The sequence below is a fragment of the Varroa destructor genome, unplaced genomic scaffold (genome assembly GCF_002443255.2).
Source record: "Varroa destructor unplaced genomic scaffold, Vdes_3.0 BEIS01000003.1, whole genome shotgun sequence".
Lineage (NCBI taxonomy): Eukaryota > Metazoa > Arthropoda > Arachnida > Mesostigmata > Varroidae > Varroa > Varroa destructor.
The window spans coordinates 43,417,464-43,438,296 of NW_019211456.1; the positions used below are offsets into that span (position 1 = coordinate 43,417,464).

The following is a 20,833-nucleotide window of genomic DNA, read 5'->3' on the forward strand; positions in this document are numbered from 1 at the left end:
ATATATAATGTCAAATACAGCATAATAATAACAAAAACAACTTAGTTACTTGTAGTAGAGGAATTAAGCAAAAAACAGAAAAGATACAGCGTTCAGTACGACTGACTATGCCTCGGCTGTGGTTTCAAACTTATACATACATAAGTGGCTTCTGCTACTTTCTTAGCTGAAATGGAATGAAAAAAATTGTAAGATAATAGATTTTTCGCCCATTTAAACGATTATGTTCTAGGCATTATCGAACCTGTGTTGTTGATCTGGAATAGAGAATTCTATATATTCCATGTGTTTAAGATAGTAAAGGGAATATGGGACAGTCCCATTTTTTTGTAACAGCACTTAGCGTAGTCGTAGATTCTAATATCTGTATCTTCGTAAGAGAGACAATGTAAACCAAATAGATCCAAACCCTTGACATTATTCTGTTTAGTTTCCGTTGGCCTAATAATTTACCTTAAACAGCGTTAGCCAGTCTAAAATACCATAGCGAATGGTTAATTTCTTTACCATACTCCATTGTGCCGCCATTTTGACTACGGCGGACCAGCCTTTTGGCACGTTCCTCAACGCCGCATACGTACAACTAAGTTAAATTGTCGTCTAAAAATGTTAAAAAGTATTTCGTAGACATTTTGTCTGTGCATACGCTACCGAATAGTTTAGCGTAGCTCGCTTTGGAAAGCTCATCCTATATCAGATTGGTTATCACCCCAATATGCTTGCTAGATGGCGGGTAACAGCAAGCCGTCAAGCAAATCATACCTTTGACGCATTAGTAATTTCCAAAAAATTATTAGAAAAAAGTTTGGTTTTTTAATGAATGTGTTCGAAATGGTGCTGACGTAATACTCATGCAGTTCAGCTAAATGTTACCTTTCGCGGCATCTTGATGAAAATGATTTTCAGGGTGAGAACGTTTAGGGCAATTATTCGAAAAGAATGTACTTGCATTATTTACAATTTAATACAACCCAAGGAAGTGGAAGATTTTTATATAGCTACTAATAATGAAAACGATTGATTCACATAGATAGAAGGTAGCATTGCACGGAATAGGTGCAAGTTGACAAATGGCGGGAAGAGTATGTCAATGAATTCGCTATGCTCTTGTCCAGGCCACAGCTGAAACACTTTCTAACCTACTGGAAATGAAGAACGCCATATCTATTTTCTAGGTGAATTATCTACTTTCCAATATGCAGTTATTGCATAGCGACCTCACTGACCGTTAACATGGAACATGATCTAGTAACAGACTTTTCTTGAACCTAGTTCTCTCTTTTCGTTTGCTCAGTATCTTTACTTTTGACAGCCCTGCGTCTACTACGCGTGCCTACCATTACTGCGCGTCGAGACGAAGTGTTTTCTGCCTACATAGTTGATCCAGCCATCGATGTCCTGTTATGCATACGCTTTGTCACTTGCCCGTCGATATAGGGCCATTTTTACGGGAATTAACTACTGTGGTGGGCATTCTTCCTCGCTAGTCCGTGTTACCTTTATCCCTCTTTCACACCACTGACAGACAGCCGACGTTCGTACCGACGGACGTTATGATCCGTGCGACAAAATGCTATAATAGCATATGTAAACGAAAGGTCGCCGATACTGCCGCCGCCGGTATGGCTACGATTGTAGCATTAACTGCTAGCGAGCGAGTACCTTCTCTGTGATATTTTCTAGTAACTCTTTCCGCTGCTAAGGAGGTCGTGTCGCCTGCTCATTACTATCAACACGGATCTGTAGCAGGCGTCCGGCGCTCTAGAATGACTCACAGTTCATGCCAACTAAACGAATCGCGCTGGGCAAAGAAGTTATTCTAGCACGGACAGTGAACGCCGAACAAGCTCTCCACTCTGAAGCCTTGTGACCATGGAAAATGCTCCTCCACGACGGAGTCCCCTGGACTCGACGTCCGGCTTTTCTACGATGTCCGGGCTGTCACGAGCGTCTGCCGTTTCGGCCATATCCACGCCGTCCCGACTTCCCGACCCAGTGTCAGGCTTTCTTTCCTCAATCCAGCAGGCCGCTAAATGGCTGTGGCGCAAGAAATGGCTGGTACCCGTGCTTCATTCGCAGTTTTGGTTTTCGGCCTGCTTCTCCCTATTGGCACCATTCTATCCCACTTTGGTGAGTTATGTTGATGAATCGTACTGTGTAAGAAATGTATCAGTGAACCATGGAATACTGATTCGTTAGGATACTGTGATTGATCAGAAAAGCATGCACAAAAGGACTGGGAATGAGCTTCAGCTAGTCACGACACAATCGTATCTGTTAGTGGTACCGCCAACAATACCTTCGTCATATGTAATGTTCGTTACGGCTTAAAATAATGGGTTTTTCAGTCTTACGACCGGGGCAAACGTGCTTCTACGAAAAGCGAACGAGTTTGGACTGGAGCCACACGTACATTATTGCGATACATTGTGATACGTAATACTGTTGTAAAACGGCTAGATTCCTCAAAAGGAGTTTGACTTTTGGTCCATTGACAGAAGCTAACTGCACAACTCGCAGCTTATAACTACATCGAACACATAATCAACCGATATACATACAAATATATGACTTTTGACATCTGTATAATAGTATTACTATGTGACATTTTATGCCTAGTTGAGATTCCCATACGCACCCCAATCTAAAGCTACCAGAAAGCACTGTTTTCTGGTAGCTTTAGATAATTGGCAATAAAATACACTTATTAACACTGATCGGAAAAGATTGGCCGCCGTTTGTGCCAAAATATCGCGTGACGGCGAGTGCTGAAACTGACGTTATGTATGCATTATTATCGATAGATGTAGATCGTATCTGAGACAGCATATGGGAATCATATGAGTTATGTGCGCTGCCAGTACCAATAGATAGTCGACTTTCACTGATCGATAGTGCGCGCTTCGAGGACGGTAGAAGTGAGCTTTACTTCGTGTAGGGCACTCTCTGACGTGAAGGGCCCTCAATATGTAAAGCATCATCACAGAGAATCAATGGATGAATTAATGCCAAATGTTTCGGCAGACTACGTTGAGCAAACATTGTTACCATTACCATAGACATTGGTAGCCGGAAATGCAAATATTCGGATCATCGATTACTTGCTCTGCCTCGTCGGAAGACTACCTTACAATTACACTCAGCGCAACTGTAACTCAGTCACTTTCAAATATAGATAGAAGTTCATGAAGTCTAAGTAAAGGGTGTAACATCCATACGATACTTCAACTACTTCCACTGACCAATCTGAAGGTATAAATTGCAAACGATTCGCATGTGCTTAGAAACAAAGGGCCTTACTATTTCATATTCCTAGCACAACTTCCACACATGGAGCTGCAGGCAGTAAAACAAAACGGGTCCATAATATGATATAACATATTCATTCCTTATACCAGAGAATAATGCAGTATACTGGATAATCAGCTGGACGTTGAAAATCAAGCTTTAATAAAAGTGTTCAACACATTTACTGTATTGAGTAATCACCACAACATTTACGGTGACCAATATATCACTGCCCTAGTTTAAATTACATAAATTATCCTGCTTCTCCCTATTGGCACCATTCTCATACACAAATAATAGGCCTTTTTTTTTTCATAAACCCGCCTTTCAATGTCGTTTTTTTCTTCGACTCTCGCTTCTCCCTTCCTGACTTTATGGAGGTTTATTTTGAACAGGCTTCTTATCGTCTCCAAGAGTAATACTTCACCAACAAACAAATCGAGCAGCCGAATATGACGAGACAAAAAACACCAGCCTTGGACAATGCGTGTCACATCTTCAACAACGTCTACATTACACGTCACACATGTGGCATTTTCTGTTTTCACTTTGTTGATCGTTTGCTTTCGAGCTCAGTGAAAACGGACCGCCGGGTCAGCGATTAAACAACGAGTCCATTCTCCTGGGAAGTCTTTTGGTAACGTACTCCACTGCTTCATATTCTGCCGTTAAGCCGCTTCCTTGACGAGTGCTGGGTTATTCCTGGGTGTGACTTTGCCTTTGATGAGTGCGGAAAAGTGTATCGGCCGTTCCAGGACGATTACAGTGTGTACTTTCTAGGTTGTATAGGCTATCGACACCCTTATCGCTAGCAGTTTCTCCTACACTTTCTAGGATTTCGTCGTCCGTTTGCCTCTAAATGCGGTACGCTCCTCCGTGGGCGCCCCGTGTAGCACCTAAGACTTTGCTACTACGACGGCTACTACTAATAAGTAGCTAACTAATAATTAAAGAATAACTTTCAAAATGGCTATCGTCAGCTTGCTTCAATACTGGTCTATGATAAACCATATGCGTGATATGATTCTTACGCACATTGTAACGCAAATAATGAATGAATTAGAAAGTTGTGGCGTCGCTTTAAAATAGATAGTAAATTTTACGGGCGTGCGATTCTCTCGTTTAATCTTAGCAATTACGTAACGTATACTTCAGGGACAATACAACATTTATATCACACTGATTAGGCCATTGGTAGGAAGAACGAGGTGCCGCTCGACAATCACTATTTTACAAAATAGCCTTTCTTAGGTGCTGCAATTATAAATGGGTTTTGACAAAAAGGAAAGTTTAGCAATCGCGTTTATGTGTGTAACTATAAAGCGTCCAAATATACTTTTTTTTCTACAAGAAGTTACCTACCTTATTGTATATCGAATAGTCGATCATTTTATAGTTTGAAGGTAACTTTTTTAGCTGACGTATACACTCCCATTTACATACATAATTATGCTTTTCCAGACAAAATATTCTGTGTTTACAACCGAAACAGCTTTAGTACGTTACGAATGTAGATTTATTGCCTGATTGATAGAACTTCACTTGTTCCCTAAAATGCTACAGGCTTCGATAAACACTTAGGGTTTCACGTCCAATTTCTCCGCTAGACACTACTTTTAGAGCACTGGCTCCAGCCCAAAACGAGGTGCGTCTATGCCTGACTAAAAAGCTTCCTCTATTTTAAAGACTTCACTGCCAAAGTGGTTCATTATGAGGTTCCCACCCTAGACTCCATATACAGAGGTTTTGCTTTAGAACTAGTTCAAATATTACTTCAAGCCCTAGTGTCGAAACTCGGCTAGCTCAGTATCCCTTAAGTTCAGTAAACAAACACATCGCCATTGCATCATCACAAAAGCATTCTGAAAACAGCAAAGGGTCATTTAGACTTCATTGTTTGCAATGACCACATGTGTTAATGCTGATTGATAGCGAATCTGCTAAAGCACATCCGTACCACAGATAGAATGACAATAACAAGATGATCTCCCACCCATACTGATCAATAGATATAGCTCACTAGTCTTGCCACTTGCCATAGTTAGTTTTAGTAATTTTTTTTTACTTTGAACATGAAACACAAATATAAGCTAATTGTCAGAGTTTTTTGAAACAGGTTTACTCATTAAAAATAAGCATGATTTTTTGAGCGTAAGCGTTGTACATGTATATTTGTGTGTGGGTGTGTGTGTGAGTGTGTGAAATAAAACTTTTCGGGTAAATGTTTAAGCCAATTAGAAAGTGTAGCAGATTGGAGTCTTAGCATTAGAATAAGGTGTAGTTCTATTTTGCAAAAGAATCTTTATAGAATGCCCGACTTCCTCTATTTCTAGGATGACTTTACCGTTATTTAACTTGAACAGACGGCAAGGGACCAATCGCAACGGCATACTGGAATAATGGCAACTGCGCAGATTGGTGCATCTTGTTGATTGTTTCGGTGTCAGATGAAAAAGAAAAGTGTTTGGTAAAAGAATAGACACTCGTCTGGCTTATAATAGACACCCTTTGCAAGAGGTCTTTCTCTGTGGGAAAGTCTCGGACGATCCATTCCATAGGTAAAAAGCGGTAAAGCTAAATTTATAGTAATTAGGCAAACAATTAACTATCGGTGCCCTAGAGAAACATATTGGGTGCCACGAATATCCTTGTTAATATTTCGCTTCCACAGTTCTGTCAGTCAAAACTAATCAGAAACTTGCGAAGTGTTTATCCACCAGTATGAGACTGGTTTAGGGCACGTATCAGAACTATGGATGTTGTATACCATTCGTTCTGCCGACTACTTAAGTGTGATTTAGATATTGTCCTATACTGCCACCTCAAAAATAACAGTTATTAAATAAACGACAACTTGAAGACAGGGTACCGATGAAAAAAGGGTGAGGAATGTCGTGATTTAGTGGTTAGAAGTCTGCTCAATTTTTTTTGCCGAGCGAAGGCTGTTTTGACCAAGTGGTTCTAGAAGCACAAGAGTCTCAACGGACGTCTGACGACGTCCGTCTTTTCGAGCCTAAAAGTAACCCGTTTACATTCCATCACGCCTTCTATTATGACAACTACTGTCAGGAATCATCAAGTTAATTGTATACTGTCACGGTATCTCAAGTAGACAAATCAAATGTTTAAGGAAATAGCCACTAGGGCGACTAAAATTTATGCACTATTTTAGACTCTAGAGTGTACCTTTCCCCATTAAGGCCATGCAAGTGGCATACTGTGTATATTGCTGCCATATAGTAACAAATTAGGTAAGTTAAAAGGCCATTTTTTTCGTCAGCTATTTAGGCTGACTAGTAAAACATATTGAACATAAACTTGTTCCTTCAAACCATACTCTCTTTCACCTTGTCTTGCTTAGACCATGTGGAATCGCACATTATATGGCTTTCAAATGTGTCTAATCTTTCGAAGCTGACGTTGCTAGTTCATAAAATCCATGTACAGATTTTGTAGTTGTATTAAATTTTAAGTGTGCTGGCTTTACGTTCAATCTAAGAATAGTTTTCCTGCTATCTAACAGATGTAAACCATAGTCAGTTGAGACTTTTAAAGCTGACTCTTAACTAATGGTAAATAAGTTAATCATCGGTCACTGTTGCTAGGTGCTCTTCTTGGTTTCGGTTCGTCACAACAGAATAAATGTAGAGAGAGCAGAGTTGCTGATACAATCATTCTTTTTTAGCAAATCTTTCCTTTTTTTTTCGTTATCCGTCATCCTTTGAAGGGTTATCAAAGCAAAACAGTGTTTTCTGCTGTGTAGTTGCTTTATTGCCGACACTCCTGCTCCCTATGATGCAGGGAGAGTTGCAATTATAGATGGATGGCTTCATCGGTTCCGCAAGGGTCCCTAAAATAAATGACACGACCCTGACAACTGATAAATTTTGAGTAAAATCTTTCATTCGGTATTTATTCGTATAATGGATCACGCACTGATATATGTGTACATTATAGAAGTGAATCCTGCTTAAAGTGATATTTTAGAGAATGAAATGTCTATAATATTTCCATGGAGAAGAGAGACAAACGTACGTCCACATCTGTTTATGATCTAAGTCTACAGATGAAAAAAAAAATGGACTTCCAGCCAGAAAATCTATTCCCGATTCAAATAGAAAATTGACAGCACGGTAGTTTGGCAATACACTAATGCGCTTGTTATGTCTTTCCTTTGGGAGCATGTCCATAACTGAAGAACCGGCACGACTCAAAAGCTAGAACGGTATCAAACAATAATTTTATACGCAAGACAAATATTTCTTAGTATTTTTCTGCAATAAAGAATGGTAAAGGATTTGATAGCCTTATCTGTTTTTTTTTCAGGCTGACCTTAAGGGTGTGCATCAGAGTGTCTACGGATATGTTTTTTCGGTGTTCAAGTTGTTTATGTTTATTGGATCGATTACATCAGAGAAATTGGTACGTTTCCTGCATGTAGAAATTAATCGAAATGAGGAGCTATCAGTTTGTTACGTTTAGAAAATCGTGGAATTGGGGGTGGGGAGTCGAGTCGTTATGTATTTAGCTTTTGTCCAGTAGCAAACAGGGAGTCTTCTAGTCGATCTGACTCCTGCGTCTTCTTTCTCGCAAATATCAATCAATTTTACGCAGTATTCTCAGGCATTCACATTCAGTTTTATATCGAAAAAAATATATACAGTTTTCTGTATGATAGATATTCCTGTTCAGGAGTGCACAGGGTACTCGACGTAGCGCGGTAGCTGACAAGGTTCAACCTTCGGCTGCAAAGGTGACTAGAGACTTTAATGGCCAGATAAGTTTGACTGGTGAGACTCTCTACCCAACAATATTCCATTAGCCTTCAACGGAAATTCATGCTAAGAGGCTTTAGCTCATCTAAATAAAAGTTTAGGTCTGGATTGAAGGTAAACATGCCTAGCGCGGTGAAGGCTGGTCAAGTAACACTGCCCCTGATGCCTTCGTACATCGTTAGCTGGGAAGTACTAGATAGCTAAGACACTCCTGTGGACAAACAATGTTTAAATAAGAATATAAACATGATACATCATAATAATAAAATTGTTGTCGCTTGATTCGAATTATGTCGTTCCTCAAATCCATTAGATCGAGAAATTCAGTCCGGTGCCGTTGTACGTTGTTGGACTGCTCGGAACTTTCCTGTTTGACATCTGCATCGGGTTAGTCTTCAAGATACCTATTTTAAACCTTCAAGGGAAATTAAGTATATGAGAGCATTGTTTCCGTGAATAGGAAATAATGTGAAAAGCATGTTCACAGGCTTATTTCCAGATGATGATTTCACCAGCTATGGGTAGTAGGTCCCAATTAGTTTTGTAGTGGGTGCTATTTACTTATCGCAAAGAATAAACGAAAATGATTTTGTGGGTTAATAATATCGCGTATGTTATATAGCATATTTTTTCCTGATTCGATTTTGTAAAACATTTCGGTAGAAACCTAATCTTTTATACAGGTATGGCCAAGTTTAGAGGCGGTCCGCATGTCATCACAATGTAACAGCAGTGTACAATAGCTAACACGCACTGGATCACCATCTGAGGACGCTCTTTTCTTGAGATAGGTGAATTTTCTAAAAATAGATTGTTGAATTTTTTGCAAATCATTAATTAATGTTTACTAATATTAATTTTCAGATCCCTGTTCTGGGTGAATGACAGAAATATCTTTATTGGACTGTCTTTTCCTCTCGCGGTCGTTGGAGGCTTTCTCGCGTGTTCGTATTCAATTTCGATGTATTCGATACTCACCGAGCGTTTTAGCACTAAACCTGGCCTAATCATTGTACGTATTCATAGAGATCCTGAGTGATTTGTCTTAGGATAAATTAGAATTTCAATCAAGTTCAATTACAGAGCACTATATGATTTGTTAGATTGAACTGTAGCTATGACTCTCGTCGCGGTCAACACAGAGCTGAAGCACGTAGAGGAAGCAGAGACAGTTGTTCCTCTATCTCGATCAAACGTTGAACGTTTTGCAACCTCTAGATAATTCTGTTTTTCGTCATAAATAAAGCCGTACGTTGTTTCACGTTGAAAGTGATCGCAAGGAGCAGGCCTGGTCATATTGTGGCAACAGTAATGGCAATTTGTTCTACCCGCTATGAAGCCTGAGCGCATAAACGACAGGGCGGAATGGGCTATTCGAGGGAGCAGACCAGAAGAACAATTGTAACTACCACCTTTCGGGTGTTACGTAGCTAGAACATATATTTCAAGTTTTACGCTTGGGACTGCCGTTAAGCATTGCTTCACGTGGCTGGCCTCATCTAGGACCGAACAAAATATATCCACATTTAGCCTAAAGTGTTCTTGAGTCTAGTAAACAAATATATTGCAGTATCGTTGCGACAGACCGTACATAACTGCAAAAAAGCAAGCAGGAGCTGTAAGTCGCTGTGCATAGTTTTACCTTTATAATCGCTGAATTCAATTGATTCAAGAAATCGCTTTGTGACCGTTTTTCAAAGCAGCACACGGTTCCACTTCAATTTATCAACTCTATCGTTCGACATCTATTATGGTCTGTCCTTGATTAAAGTTCTTTAATTTCTTTTGTGTATTTTGCATTGTGCCTCATTGCTCCCCGAGGACATTCCAGTCATATTACGGAGAACTCAGAACTGGTGGCTGTTTTTAAAAGCAGATTTAAACAAATGACGTTGGTCTGCATTGAAAAGGATTGCCGTCGATTGTCCTGGCCAAACGGTATTTTTGTAGAAGACGAAACGCCGAAAAGGTTTGTCCTTAAAAGAGCATAAAACGTGAGGTCAACGGTTGTGGGTCCAACTTTGTGAGGTGAATTCAAAGTATACTATGTGCGCCGTAGCTGTCAGCTACTATCTAGGGGTGCACACTAACGAGCCACTATGGAGAACGCTAGAGCTAATATTAGGATCGTTCATTTCACGATTTTTATTGCTACAGCTGCTGGCGGCATCTGGATTACGCTCCCTTGTCTATGCTATACACGTCTCTCTAAACTGACTATCAGCCGTTCATACATTTGCTGCCCAGTTTGCGACCATATGAATTTCATGGAGGCTTTCACCAGAACCCGGTTTCGCTGTATTGCTAGTCTACCTGTTGATTTCTGCTGTGGCTACCTTTCTATGTGCCTACAGACCGGCACTAATGACGGCGAAACTACCGATGTTACAAGCTAACAACAGTAATTAGAAGAAGAATTTTAGTATAAACATGGGAACTGTTATTATCCAGCATATTTTCAAAGTGTTTCAAAGCATGAATAGGCACTTAAAAGAATACCTTTACGATCGTATTTGGTTGAATTCACTATGTTCCACAATTTTTTTTTTTAACTTCCCGCTTTATTTTTTTGTGTCTACCTTTGTTACAGGCATCTTATAATTATCAAATAGGCTATTAGAGCACTCCCCCAGGTACGCCTAAAAAAAAGATCAATCTGTTATATTCTGTACCAACACCCCGAACGGCAATTTTAAGCCGTTGGGTAGTATCGAAATATCGCTACAGATTAAGGACGTCGTAGAAGTCCGATTATCTTGCAACTGTTGGAGCTGCTTTTTCTAGCGAAGTTTTTAACTACAATTTATACATTCGCCAAAATTTGCAAATTAGTTTCGAGCTCAAGGGATTTCTACCTTGAAGTAGAGAAATGTATCACACGTTGCAATTAGATCCCGCGGAATGCTTTGCCAGAAAATGAAGGTCGGTAGTGTTCTACAAACAGAAAGGATTACATCCAATCAATCAGGCTACCTTCCTAGCAAAGCATCTAAGGCAGCTCAATAATTGATGTGTAACCGTGATAAAATAAAGCCAGCACATCCTCGTCGTAGAGGAATCAGTATATAATAGTGATAAGAATGTTAAAGGTAATGTACATACCAAACGGTTATTAAAGACAAAGCTTATTTATCGATTAGCTGATCGTACAGGACACGCTCTAGCTCTTGAAAGGCGATTATTTCAGATCTAATTGGAGAACGATTATATTGTAAAAAATCATAGAAATCTACAAGTATTGTACTTAATAGAATATCTTGTATAATAATTTTTGTATCTATATTTTATTTGATATATGTATTTTATTTTGTATATGTATTTTATTTGAAATTTAACGCTCAAAAAAGGTAGTTGTCAAATGAAACAAAGAAATTATTATCTGAAAAAGTGAATTTCTTTACATCTTTTAAAATGCAAGGATCCCAGAATGCGTCAAACAAAATGATGTACTGTGGATTCGGCCACAGACGACTGATAATTTCCATCCTGTTATGATTTTAGTCCTTCATGTACGAAATACGTTCTTCAGTTAGCAGCAGACTGAAACAACGACAAAATATTAACTGATTTCGTTTCACCCTTATTTTTCTAAAAATCAATGTGCACTTTATTTGTAACCCACATCTTTAATCTACAGCACGAAGGAAAGTTCGAGAACAAATTCAATCCAGAGAATTCAGTTCCATTTGATAAGTTCCGAAGGAGGTGTGCTTGCTCCTTTACCCTGCAGTTCCTCTGCCGGAATATAACTAGCAACATCGCATCGAGTTATATAGTTTTTTTGCTCTCGGTTTTAATTTTATTCATCTGCATTTACATGATTGGACAAGGAAGGAACTGCTTCTATTCACAGAGTTGCTGAGGTAGCTCGTCATCGGCACGACTCGAGCCTGTAATCTTCTGATTTGAAGTCAAATGCTTTATTCATTACTGTACGAGGGTTTGCTTGTTCGTCGTTTCCACTTATTTGTTATCAAGTTATTTCCAATTTAAGGTAGGGAATTGCGCATACAAGCACGTCAGCTGCAAGAAGCTAGGATTTAGGTAAACTCTTCTGTTGAGCAAGCAAAAATTAGATGGGAGTCCGTTTGCATGTTTCTAGGTTTGTCCAAAACAAGCAAGACAACTATCGACTTCAGTACGTAAATGCACATTTAAGACGTCCCACAAAAACTATTCAATATCTTACTACTTTTTTCAGGCGTCGATGGAGTTTCTGTGGGGCATTGGTAATATGGTGGGTACGTTAGCCGGCGGAGTTCTCATAGATGTAAGTGAATTGGCATAAGCCGTCAAACACAGTATCATTTACACGCAGGTCTATTTTTGATTGCCTGCCTTATATATACCGTCTAATACTTTTTTTGAAAGTTATGATTAAGTAACGCCGATTTTAAAGTCAACTTCAAATAAGTAAGTTTCAACTTCAAATAAAAACCCGTAGAAATATAATGCCTATTTGCTATTTGTCTAGACTTTATCTGCAATGCTATTCGACACAACCGGTAGTAACTAGACATTAAGTAGCTATGAGTAAGGCGTGAATAGCAGTGGCGAATTTAGGCATATTAGAAGCACGACTGACCTCAGTTGTCTGCCATGAGTGATTTACGTTTCATAAACCGCATGACACTTTATTAGCCTTGAGCATACTACTAAGTATTGATTAATTTGGCCAGGTTCTAAAAATGAAACAATTGCTACCGGTTATCTGCAACGAGTAGATTTTAAGCCTGGATAGGCCTTAATATTACCTCTTATATTTAATAAAGAATATCTAATGGTCAAAGAAGTCTGGATGTGTAAGTAGTTGTCCATACGATAGATATATTTGATGTTGCTTCTAGCTTTACTGTTTTTTTTCAAGCCTCTCGGTGGACAGTACGTAATGGCTAGGTTTTCGTGATCAACATTTCGGTTTATGCCAAAATAGCGGACAGTAGTGAAGGATCTTTTATAATACAAATATTAGTCTTGTCCTAAATCGACTCGAAACTAAATAGAAATGCATTATTTACATGAAAACGGTCAATGACATAATACAATTCCCTAAACCAATCGTATCCTCAAAAATAACTAAATTTTTTGTTGTTGTATTGTATAATGCGTTATGGCCATAGATAGACTGGTAATACTCTAAGTCTTATAATTAAAACTGATAAAGATTCAAAATACTACTACCTAAGAAATAGAAGCCTTACCCTGCACTCCACTCTGATAAAGAACCTACAGTTGGATAGCCCATATTATAACATGCAATAAATGACCATTATGTGTTCTAATGAACATGGTTTTACTCGGTACTCATGCAATGTACCTCGGTTAAAGGGATTGTGGCTTGAAAACGGAGATAGCCAAATTAAATCATCTCCTAAACACTAGCGTTTTCAGTTATATTTGGAATTCTTCCCAATTATATCTCAACCAATCAAAAAGACAATATAGCAGTAAATATAGGATAAAAGACGACCTTATTTAGTATATATTTACTGTGAATGTCCTCAAAGTCAGCCATTACCATTCAGAAAGCCAAATATTTACCATAACACAAAACGTTTGGCTTCGAAGGAACCAAACACAATGTGCTGGAAGCTATGATACAACTGCGTATGTGTCTATAAAAACGTTACCGCCTGCAATGATCGAATGCATACCTAAATTACGTAATCTCTCCGCTTACCTACCCATTCTTCAAGCTCACTAACGTAACTTACACCCGATCTGAAATCTCAATAACAAATGAATCTTAAAGTATAATCTATGGTGCGTAATATCGGCGTTCGTATTTACCTCGATTTGGTATTAAAAAAAGGCACCTCAACAAAGAACTACTCCATACGAGGATCGCACCTGTCCACGTGACTTCCTGGTTTCTTCATGACCCCTCCTTTCCTGAAAGGATGATGACTACAGAAAATAGTCAATCACCGCGACACATGTGTTTCTGTTTTGCCCCTTCGGCATGATTTCGATCTTGTTATTGACATCCGAGAATACTGTCGCCCTTTATAACTGCGACGAAGATGTAAGAAATATGGATGGTAGCTTGCTGTATCATATAGAATCCAACAATGAAATGGATTATCTAAGATTAACTTTCTATGGACTATTATGTGGACTACCCATCAGCCATTTCAATCTTTGTGTGCCCTACAACAACGGTTCTTCCAATCATTTGCTCTTCTACGCTATTGTGCTGACACGACTAGCTTATCGTTAAGTCTCTACGAATACTATCACATAATTTCGAAATTCTTCTGGTCTAAAAGTTTAATAGTTTCAAATGCAACTAGGGACATCTAATATATATATACAGGCATGCGCGACCCTGAATCTTAAGTGTATTGGCTCCGGAAAAAGCACCATTTAGCTGAAAACTTCCGAAGTCAACGTTACGCAGTACAAAAGTGTTTAATACCGCGATAATCACATACCATATTCAAAACGACTTGAAAAATTGCCAATATTAGAAATATCATATCTGAATTATAAGTCATTTGCACATGCGTTTGTCATAAGCAAATCAGGTTCTCATGAGAAGTTTGAAGCTATACCATTATTTACCTTCGCTTATCATTCGCGCTCTGTCTATTAGTTCTGGAATTTTTCGCTGCCGTTCTTCGCGTCAGGCATCATTATGGTCATGCTGATTCCAACAATCATCAAGAATGGACCTATTAAACCTTCCAGAAGTGAGTACCTTTCACGGCTGCCACACTTGGTAGCGTGCATAGGGCGAATCTGTGTCACTTGCAAATTGTTGGGCGTGTCAAGGCAGAATCTCTTAAAAGTTAACCATTTAAAAATATTTTGATTTTTATATCCAGTACCGCTATTAGGCATTGCATTAGACAGTTCGCCTGTGGCACCAAACGATGTGCGTTCGCGCTTGAGTTCTAACCTAGGCTACCACGTACCCCTACAGTTTCCCGCTTATAGCTTACTATTTAATAAATGACAGCTTTATTTTAAGTACGATCAAGCTTAGCTCTATTTGACAAATTCGCTATCTCGTTTTCTAAATACATGTTAACTGATTCATACGACCTGATAGTCAGAGCTGACGATGCTTTATTGTAAATAAGATACTATGGTAATTAATTTCCATTATCACAAACAACTTGTAATAGAGTTATAAAGAGCATGTTTAGTTCTCAGCTGTAATGTGAGTCTGAACATGCTTAGTAAGGCTATATTCTCGCCTTCCTAAAAGCTATGAATTATAATTCGGTTCATATAGGTCATTCAGAAAAGGACTTGGCTCCAAGGTCATCATTCAACCCATTAAATCAACAAGATCGTAACCCTGAACTCAGTGCATGCACGAATACAGTTAATGGGAGTCAAGTTGACTATCGTCGCATGGTGTTTAGACCTCTTTTTCTCATTGACATGGTGACCGTATGCTTGTCATGGGTAGTAATGAGCTTCAATGAACCGACGCTTGCACGCTATCTGACCCAGGTTAGTCGTTTCAACGTGTTTTTAGAACATATGTTTCCTTGGGTACGCAATGCAAAATGTCAAAAATAACGTCTACTAATATCGCCGCGTGCTTCCACATTGATAACATTGTTTTTTTCAGTTTCATTTATCGAATACAGGAGTCGGCCTTGTGTTTTGCGTACAGTTTGCATCTTACGCAATTGGTGCAATTATTTCTGGAATCTTATCCCATTTAGGCGTAAGTAATTATTTTTTATTTTTACATAAATTGTTTGTGTAAAGTACCGATTGTGCTCGAGAATTGTTCTCTACATCTGCGATAACATTGATATCAATGAAGATTTGTTCATTTTTGGTGGTGATAGCCGAATACTTAGAAAATCAGAGTGAAAATATAGAACAGTTAAAACGTTTAGCGCCAAACGAATGATATGAATCTTATTAAGTTTAGAGAACTAATTTGAAAGCTCTGCCAGATCTTCTAAAGACAGACAAGCGGTGATGAACGATGTGATATTTGTTTCCCCCTCCCCCCACACACACAACCCGCACCTGAAATCTCTACATGTATGATCAGGCTCGTATGAACCAGGTTTCCCGCATGGGATATGGCGGGAGTTTTGCACGGTAAAGCGGCTGATGACGTCTGTTTAGCCGGTTTGTCCCTTCCTACCCGTTGTTTCTCTTTGCAGCTAAAGCAAAGAAATCATCACCAATCTCTACGGAAGTCTACTTCCAATTTCTAAGGTCAGTCTCAAGACTTTTGTTGCTAGGAGCTCAGACCGACTCTCAGACAGCAGTGGCTAGTGTGCTGGAGATACACGAGGCGATTTCGTGTCTTAGTGTGAAGCCCAGTGCTATTTTGAAAAAGGTAATCTTGAAGCTGTTCAGTTGTTCGAGACTTTCCACTGTAAGATCATCCGAAATAACGCGCATCCCATACGTTGCGATCGGAGCTATCTCGAAATCGTGCAAGCTGCGGGCGAGGGACAAGCGATGAGGCGATTTAATCGTGCATGTAGCCGACGCTGCATTTTCGCATCTTTCGGTAATGTGCGCGGTGAAATCTTTGCCGTGACGGGAAAGAGCAATCTGAAGTACAGAAACAAACTGACATACGCAAGAAGCGACCTGTCGAGGTACAAAGTGTCAGTTATCGCAATCTTGCCTCCTAGCTAAATTTCATCGCCATCGTCTTGTTCAGATGTACGGTCAGTAGCGAATCTATCATTGTCGCATGGAGCGGGGCTAGAGCTTCTTGCATTTGAAACCGGCTTGATTCCGCATATCACTAAGTCATTTGCACACAAGGTGGCTTTGACCACAAGACAACGTCGACTTGATCAGATTTAACCTCTTACTGCGTTTTGAGTGAGAATAGACAGAAACTAGGTTTCGCTCATTGTTTTAAATACGTTCATCGGGTATAAAAGGTAAAGTATTTTAATTTGTAGCTGCTTCGCAAAGATGAAAAACCATGAGATAATAAATATGTTAACCCAAGCCGAAATTGTAGTCTACATGCTGATCAAGAGATACGATTATTTACTCGGCCACAACATAATTTCTTTACATAGCTATAATCTGCCGCCAGTTTGAAAATACAATAATTTTTTCAATTTAAAAGAAATAAGCCACACAAACCTATTCACTCGTTGCATTCATCCAAATTGATCCTGTCTGTATTTTAAATCGAGAACAAATTTTGCGTAAACCGTGCTACCTTCCACGTTATGCCACGTTGCAAACCAATATTTTAAACTTGCTTCCGAAAAATGTATTGATAGTTTAATAACAGCCAGTACGTAACCAGTACGACAACAGCAACAACTAGTTCTCAAACCAATAATCTCTATAAATTTTTTGTTAAAATTACTGATTAAAAATTAATATAACACATCAATTTATAATATTGTTAACAGTAAAACATTTAATAGTAGCTTAGAGCTACTACTATAGTCCGCCGCCAGTTTAAGAATATACAATTTTTTTTAGCGCGGTAGCTGACAGGTCTAAAATTCAACCGTTATCAGATGTCATCACTCTTGTCTACAGTTATTAGGCTTAGCGTGGCAAAAAAGTGATCTGACACAGCTAAATATAGATCAGATACTTTTTATCCTATATCAGTATCGACGTTAGCCATTAGCTTATTGTAGTTTGAACTGTGAAACCATTTTGGTGTCTGTTGCGTAGTTTATAAGTGTGGATCTGAAGCATACTGAGCGCGGCCCTAAAGAGTTCAATCGGCGTCATTTTTAGTTTTTCGTGTATTTAAATTTGTTAAGTATACGATAGTTTTTCACGTCTGTTTATAACTCGAAACATGGATAATGTAATAATGGCTTTCCGTGGGATAATTTTCCGCTTAGCATCAATAGTTCTCTCAGTGACTAGTCTAATACCGACTCTTACCGTGTGAAAATATATAGATTAACGATAGGTTGTCACTTCATGCTTTCAAAAATAACAAACATCCTAGCCGACTATCCATCCAACACAATCAACAAATCTAATTTTAGATTTTATACTTATGGAAATCACATGAACACGCATAGATGCAGACGGATTAATTAGTCCAATGTGAAGTACCCATTTAATGTACTCCTTCGTACTTGAACAATTTTTGTAGAGTGTGGCGATCTTATTTGATACGTTCCTCCTATTGAAACAAAGTAAACTATCCGGAAAATTGGATGGGTCAGACGAATCCTTAATCACTCAGTGTGGACCTTAAAACACCCCTCGTGCATTGCATGTCTCTCTGAATTTCAGGTTTCTGAATACCATTTTTCCAGCTAAATTCCTTTGCAATATGAACATTTTTTATGGTTCTGCTGTAAATGAGATTTGTAAGTTAATCAAATATTAAAAATGGAAATGATTCTTTATTACTACAATGCGAACAAATATGTACCGTGATGGTTCATTTTAGCAAGAAGAGTTCTTCCTATTCTTTGGTCAGCTTTGCACAGCGCTCGCGTTCCTGGTTATTGGCCCCGCACCCTTTATTCAAAGTGAACCGTAAGTAGGCCTCTTACAAAACTGTTTTACCGCGCAGTTAGCCGTAGACAGGTTATTTGAGCATGTGCAAAATCTCAAAGTGTAACTCAGATAATCAGAGATATGTATAATACTATACATGCATTGGTATTGAACTTATGGACTATTGTTATTCCAGGAAACTTAGCTTCATCTATCTTTCACAAGTGTTCACCGGACTAGGAATGGCTGGTCAATTCGTTTGCGGCTTTGCTCACGCTCTGAAGATCTCAATGTAAGTTCTCTTCTTGCATAGAGAGTGCAGAGAGGCATTGGGTATAGACACCTTAAAACGGCGTTTGCCTCTATTTAGAAAACGTAATTATTAAATTAGCATAAGAGTAACTGGTGGCCTCCCTTGGACATAACGCGACCCTAGCTTGACCGCTCAGACAGACCGGGTGTGATATCGCCTATTGACAACTAAATTAAGATTGTTGGGAGTAAAATTCTTACATCTAGTCCTTGCGTACATAATAACGTGTTGGCTTGTTATACTCAAGAATATTAGCTGTGTGAGCTACAGAAAACTAAACAGCAGTAGGTTCGAAACCGGGCGTAAACATAGTTCGTTTCGTGCTCTTAGCTAGCCGTCTAAAGCAACACTTAGCAACAGTATCAGACCTAAAACACATCCGAGTGAGAAAACTACTTAAAAAAAAGTTGGCTAGATACTAAGGAACTCAATTTTCGTGAAGCCTGTATTTATTAGGTTGAAAACAGCTAATGCTTAGTGCAAAACTCTAAGGCCTATAGTTGAGCATTAGATTCATTTCCAATTAAACAAAAGATTAATGCAATTAACGGAAACATGATCAAACAGTATGAGGAACTAGGTTTGTTATTGTTGCAAACTTGGTTTACCTGTCACTTAAAGCTCTAACAATTTTCCATTATACTCACTTTGCAGTAAAGCTGGTTATCCTGGCAACATAAAGACATCGGGCGTCATAGCCAGTGCCACATTTATTTTCATGGTGTTAGGGTAAGCAGCAGTAGCCACTTACCTAATATTTTTTTTGTATATACAAATATTGCCTAGTATTTAAAAACACCAGGCTTCGACCTGATCATACAGATCGAAAATACGTCGTCTTAGAAGTAGCGTCGACTTCTAAAATCTGAACCTCAATACAATTTTTGTTCTAGAAGCGTTCAGTAGTCAAATTCATTAGCTAAGGGTCCGCATTGATCTTACCAATATCACGTTTGAACGATATATTTAATGCTTACTAATAATCACAGGGCAATAGTGACTCCACCGATTGCCAGCTACCTCGTAGAAAGATTTCAATATCGGACGGGATCGATGTTTATCTTTATCCTGCTTCTTTTCTGGGTAAGTTCACCCAATAAAAAAGGCAACCGCTAGTTTTTTTCGACCTTTAATTGTTGTAACTGTTTGCAAACATGATTTTAAGTGATTTTTAAGATGTTTTAACAAAATTTCAAGGCTGTAACTTAAAGATTCTTGTGTAACATGAACCAATATACTACTACTACTGGTAGGATCCACTCACCAAATGTATGACGTATTTGCATACGTTAGAAGTCGAACCAACTTTTGTTGCTCGAAACCTGCCACTGTTTTCGAAAATATCTAATTACAGCGATTACTCTATTAGTGCGATTTAACAAAGTGCAAAGTATCTTATTTGAGTGCATACGTAACGTATAACGATCAAATATCGCCAGCAACAAACAAATCCATACGGTAAGAACTTATTACTGATGGTTGGTATTGCAGAGCGTGGTAAACCTCGGCGTATTCATCAAGAGTCTCATCGACAAGATCAGATCCACCAATTAAAATGAGGGACTGCATCGGACAAAATATATGATATTGATTTCTGAAACGATTCTACCTCATATGAACATAATTCGACTTCAAGATTGAGAGCAATATCATCCGTTGTAACTAGCTCGTTAGTATAGCGCAGCATTAGAAAAGACCTCGTAATGGTTGTCCTTTGATTTTTCATTTGTACAGGGTTAATTCGTCCAGTGACACCGATGTCACCTAGGTCCTGCTTTACAATAAGAGAAATATGTAAATTAATTGTAAATTTAACAGGAGCGTCTGGAACGCATCCGCTAGCCGGTTACCACAAGAGATAAGATTAAGATAAATATGTCGTAATGTAAGATAAGCGAACGACCACCAATATTCATAACGACCAGCAAATACGAAGCTCTGAAGAATGCATCGAACAATTATCCTAGAGCTAAAGAGCTTTGCTGCCATGTAAATAGCACCTGTATTATATTTTCATCCTATATAT

At 38.7% G+C, this 20,833-nt stretch overlaps 1 protein-coding gene across 6 annotated transcripts; it reads left to right on the forward strand.

The window, feature by feature from the left end:
- The first annotated feature begins 1,625 nt into the window (after positions 1–1,625).
- Positions 1,626–20,827, forward strand: LOC111247787 (MFS-type transporter SLC18B1-like). Of its 6 annotated transcripts, none has more exons than XM_022799144.2 (13): positions 1,626–2,130; positions 7,615–7,710; positions 8,377–8,450; positions 8,928–9,075; positions 12,265–12,333; positions 14,659–14,755; positions 15,304–15,527; positions 15,649–15,747; positions 18,475–18,533; positions 18,691–18,786; positions 19,462–19,536; positions 19,797–19,890; positions 20,299–20,827. In XM_022799144.2, the coding sequence occupies exons 1-13, from the start codon at positions 1,873–1,875 to the stop codon at positions 20,359–20,361; spliced, it is 1,452 nt and encodes a 483-aa protein (XP_022654879.1). In that variant the 5' UTR covers positions 1,626–1,872; the 3' UTR covers positions 20,362–20,827. The 6 variants fall into 6 exon arrangements, with proteins under 6 accessions (XP_022654879.1, XP_086839676.1, XP_022654880.1 ...); XM_022799143.2 differs by having other exon boundaries at positions 1,629–2,130; positions 18,445–18,533; XM_022799146.2 differs by lacking the exon at positions 1,626–2,130 and adding an exon at positions 2,138–3,925 and having other exon boundaries at positions 18,445–18,533.
- Positions 20,828–20,833: the final 6 nt, after the last annotated feature.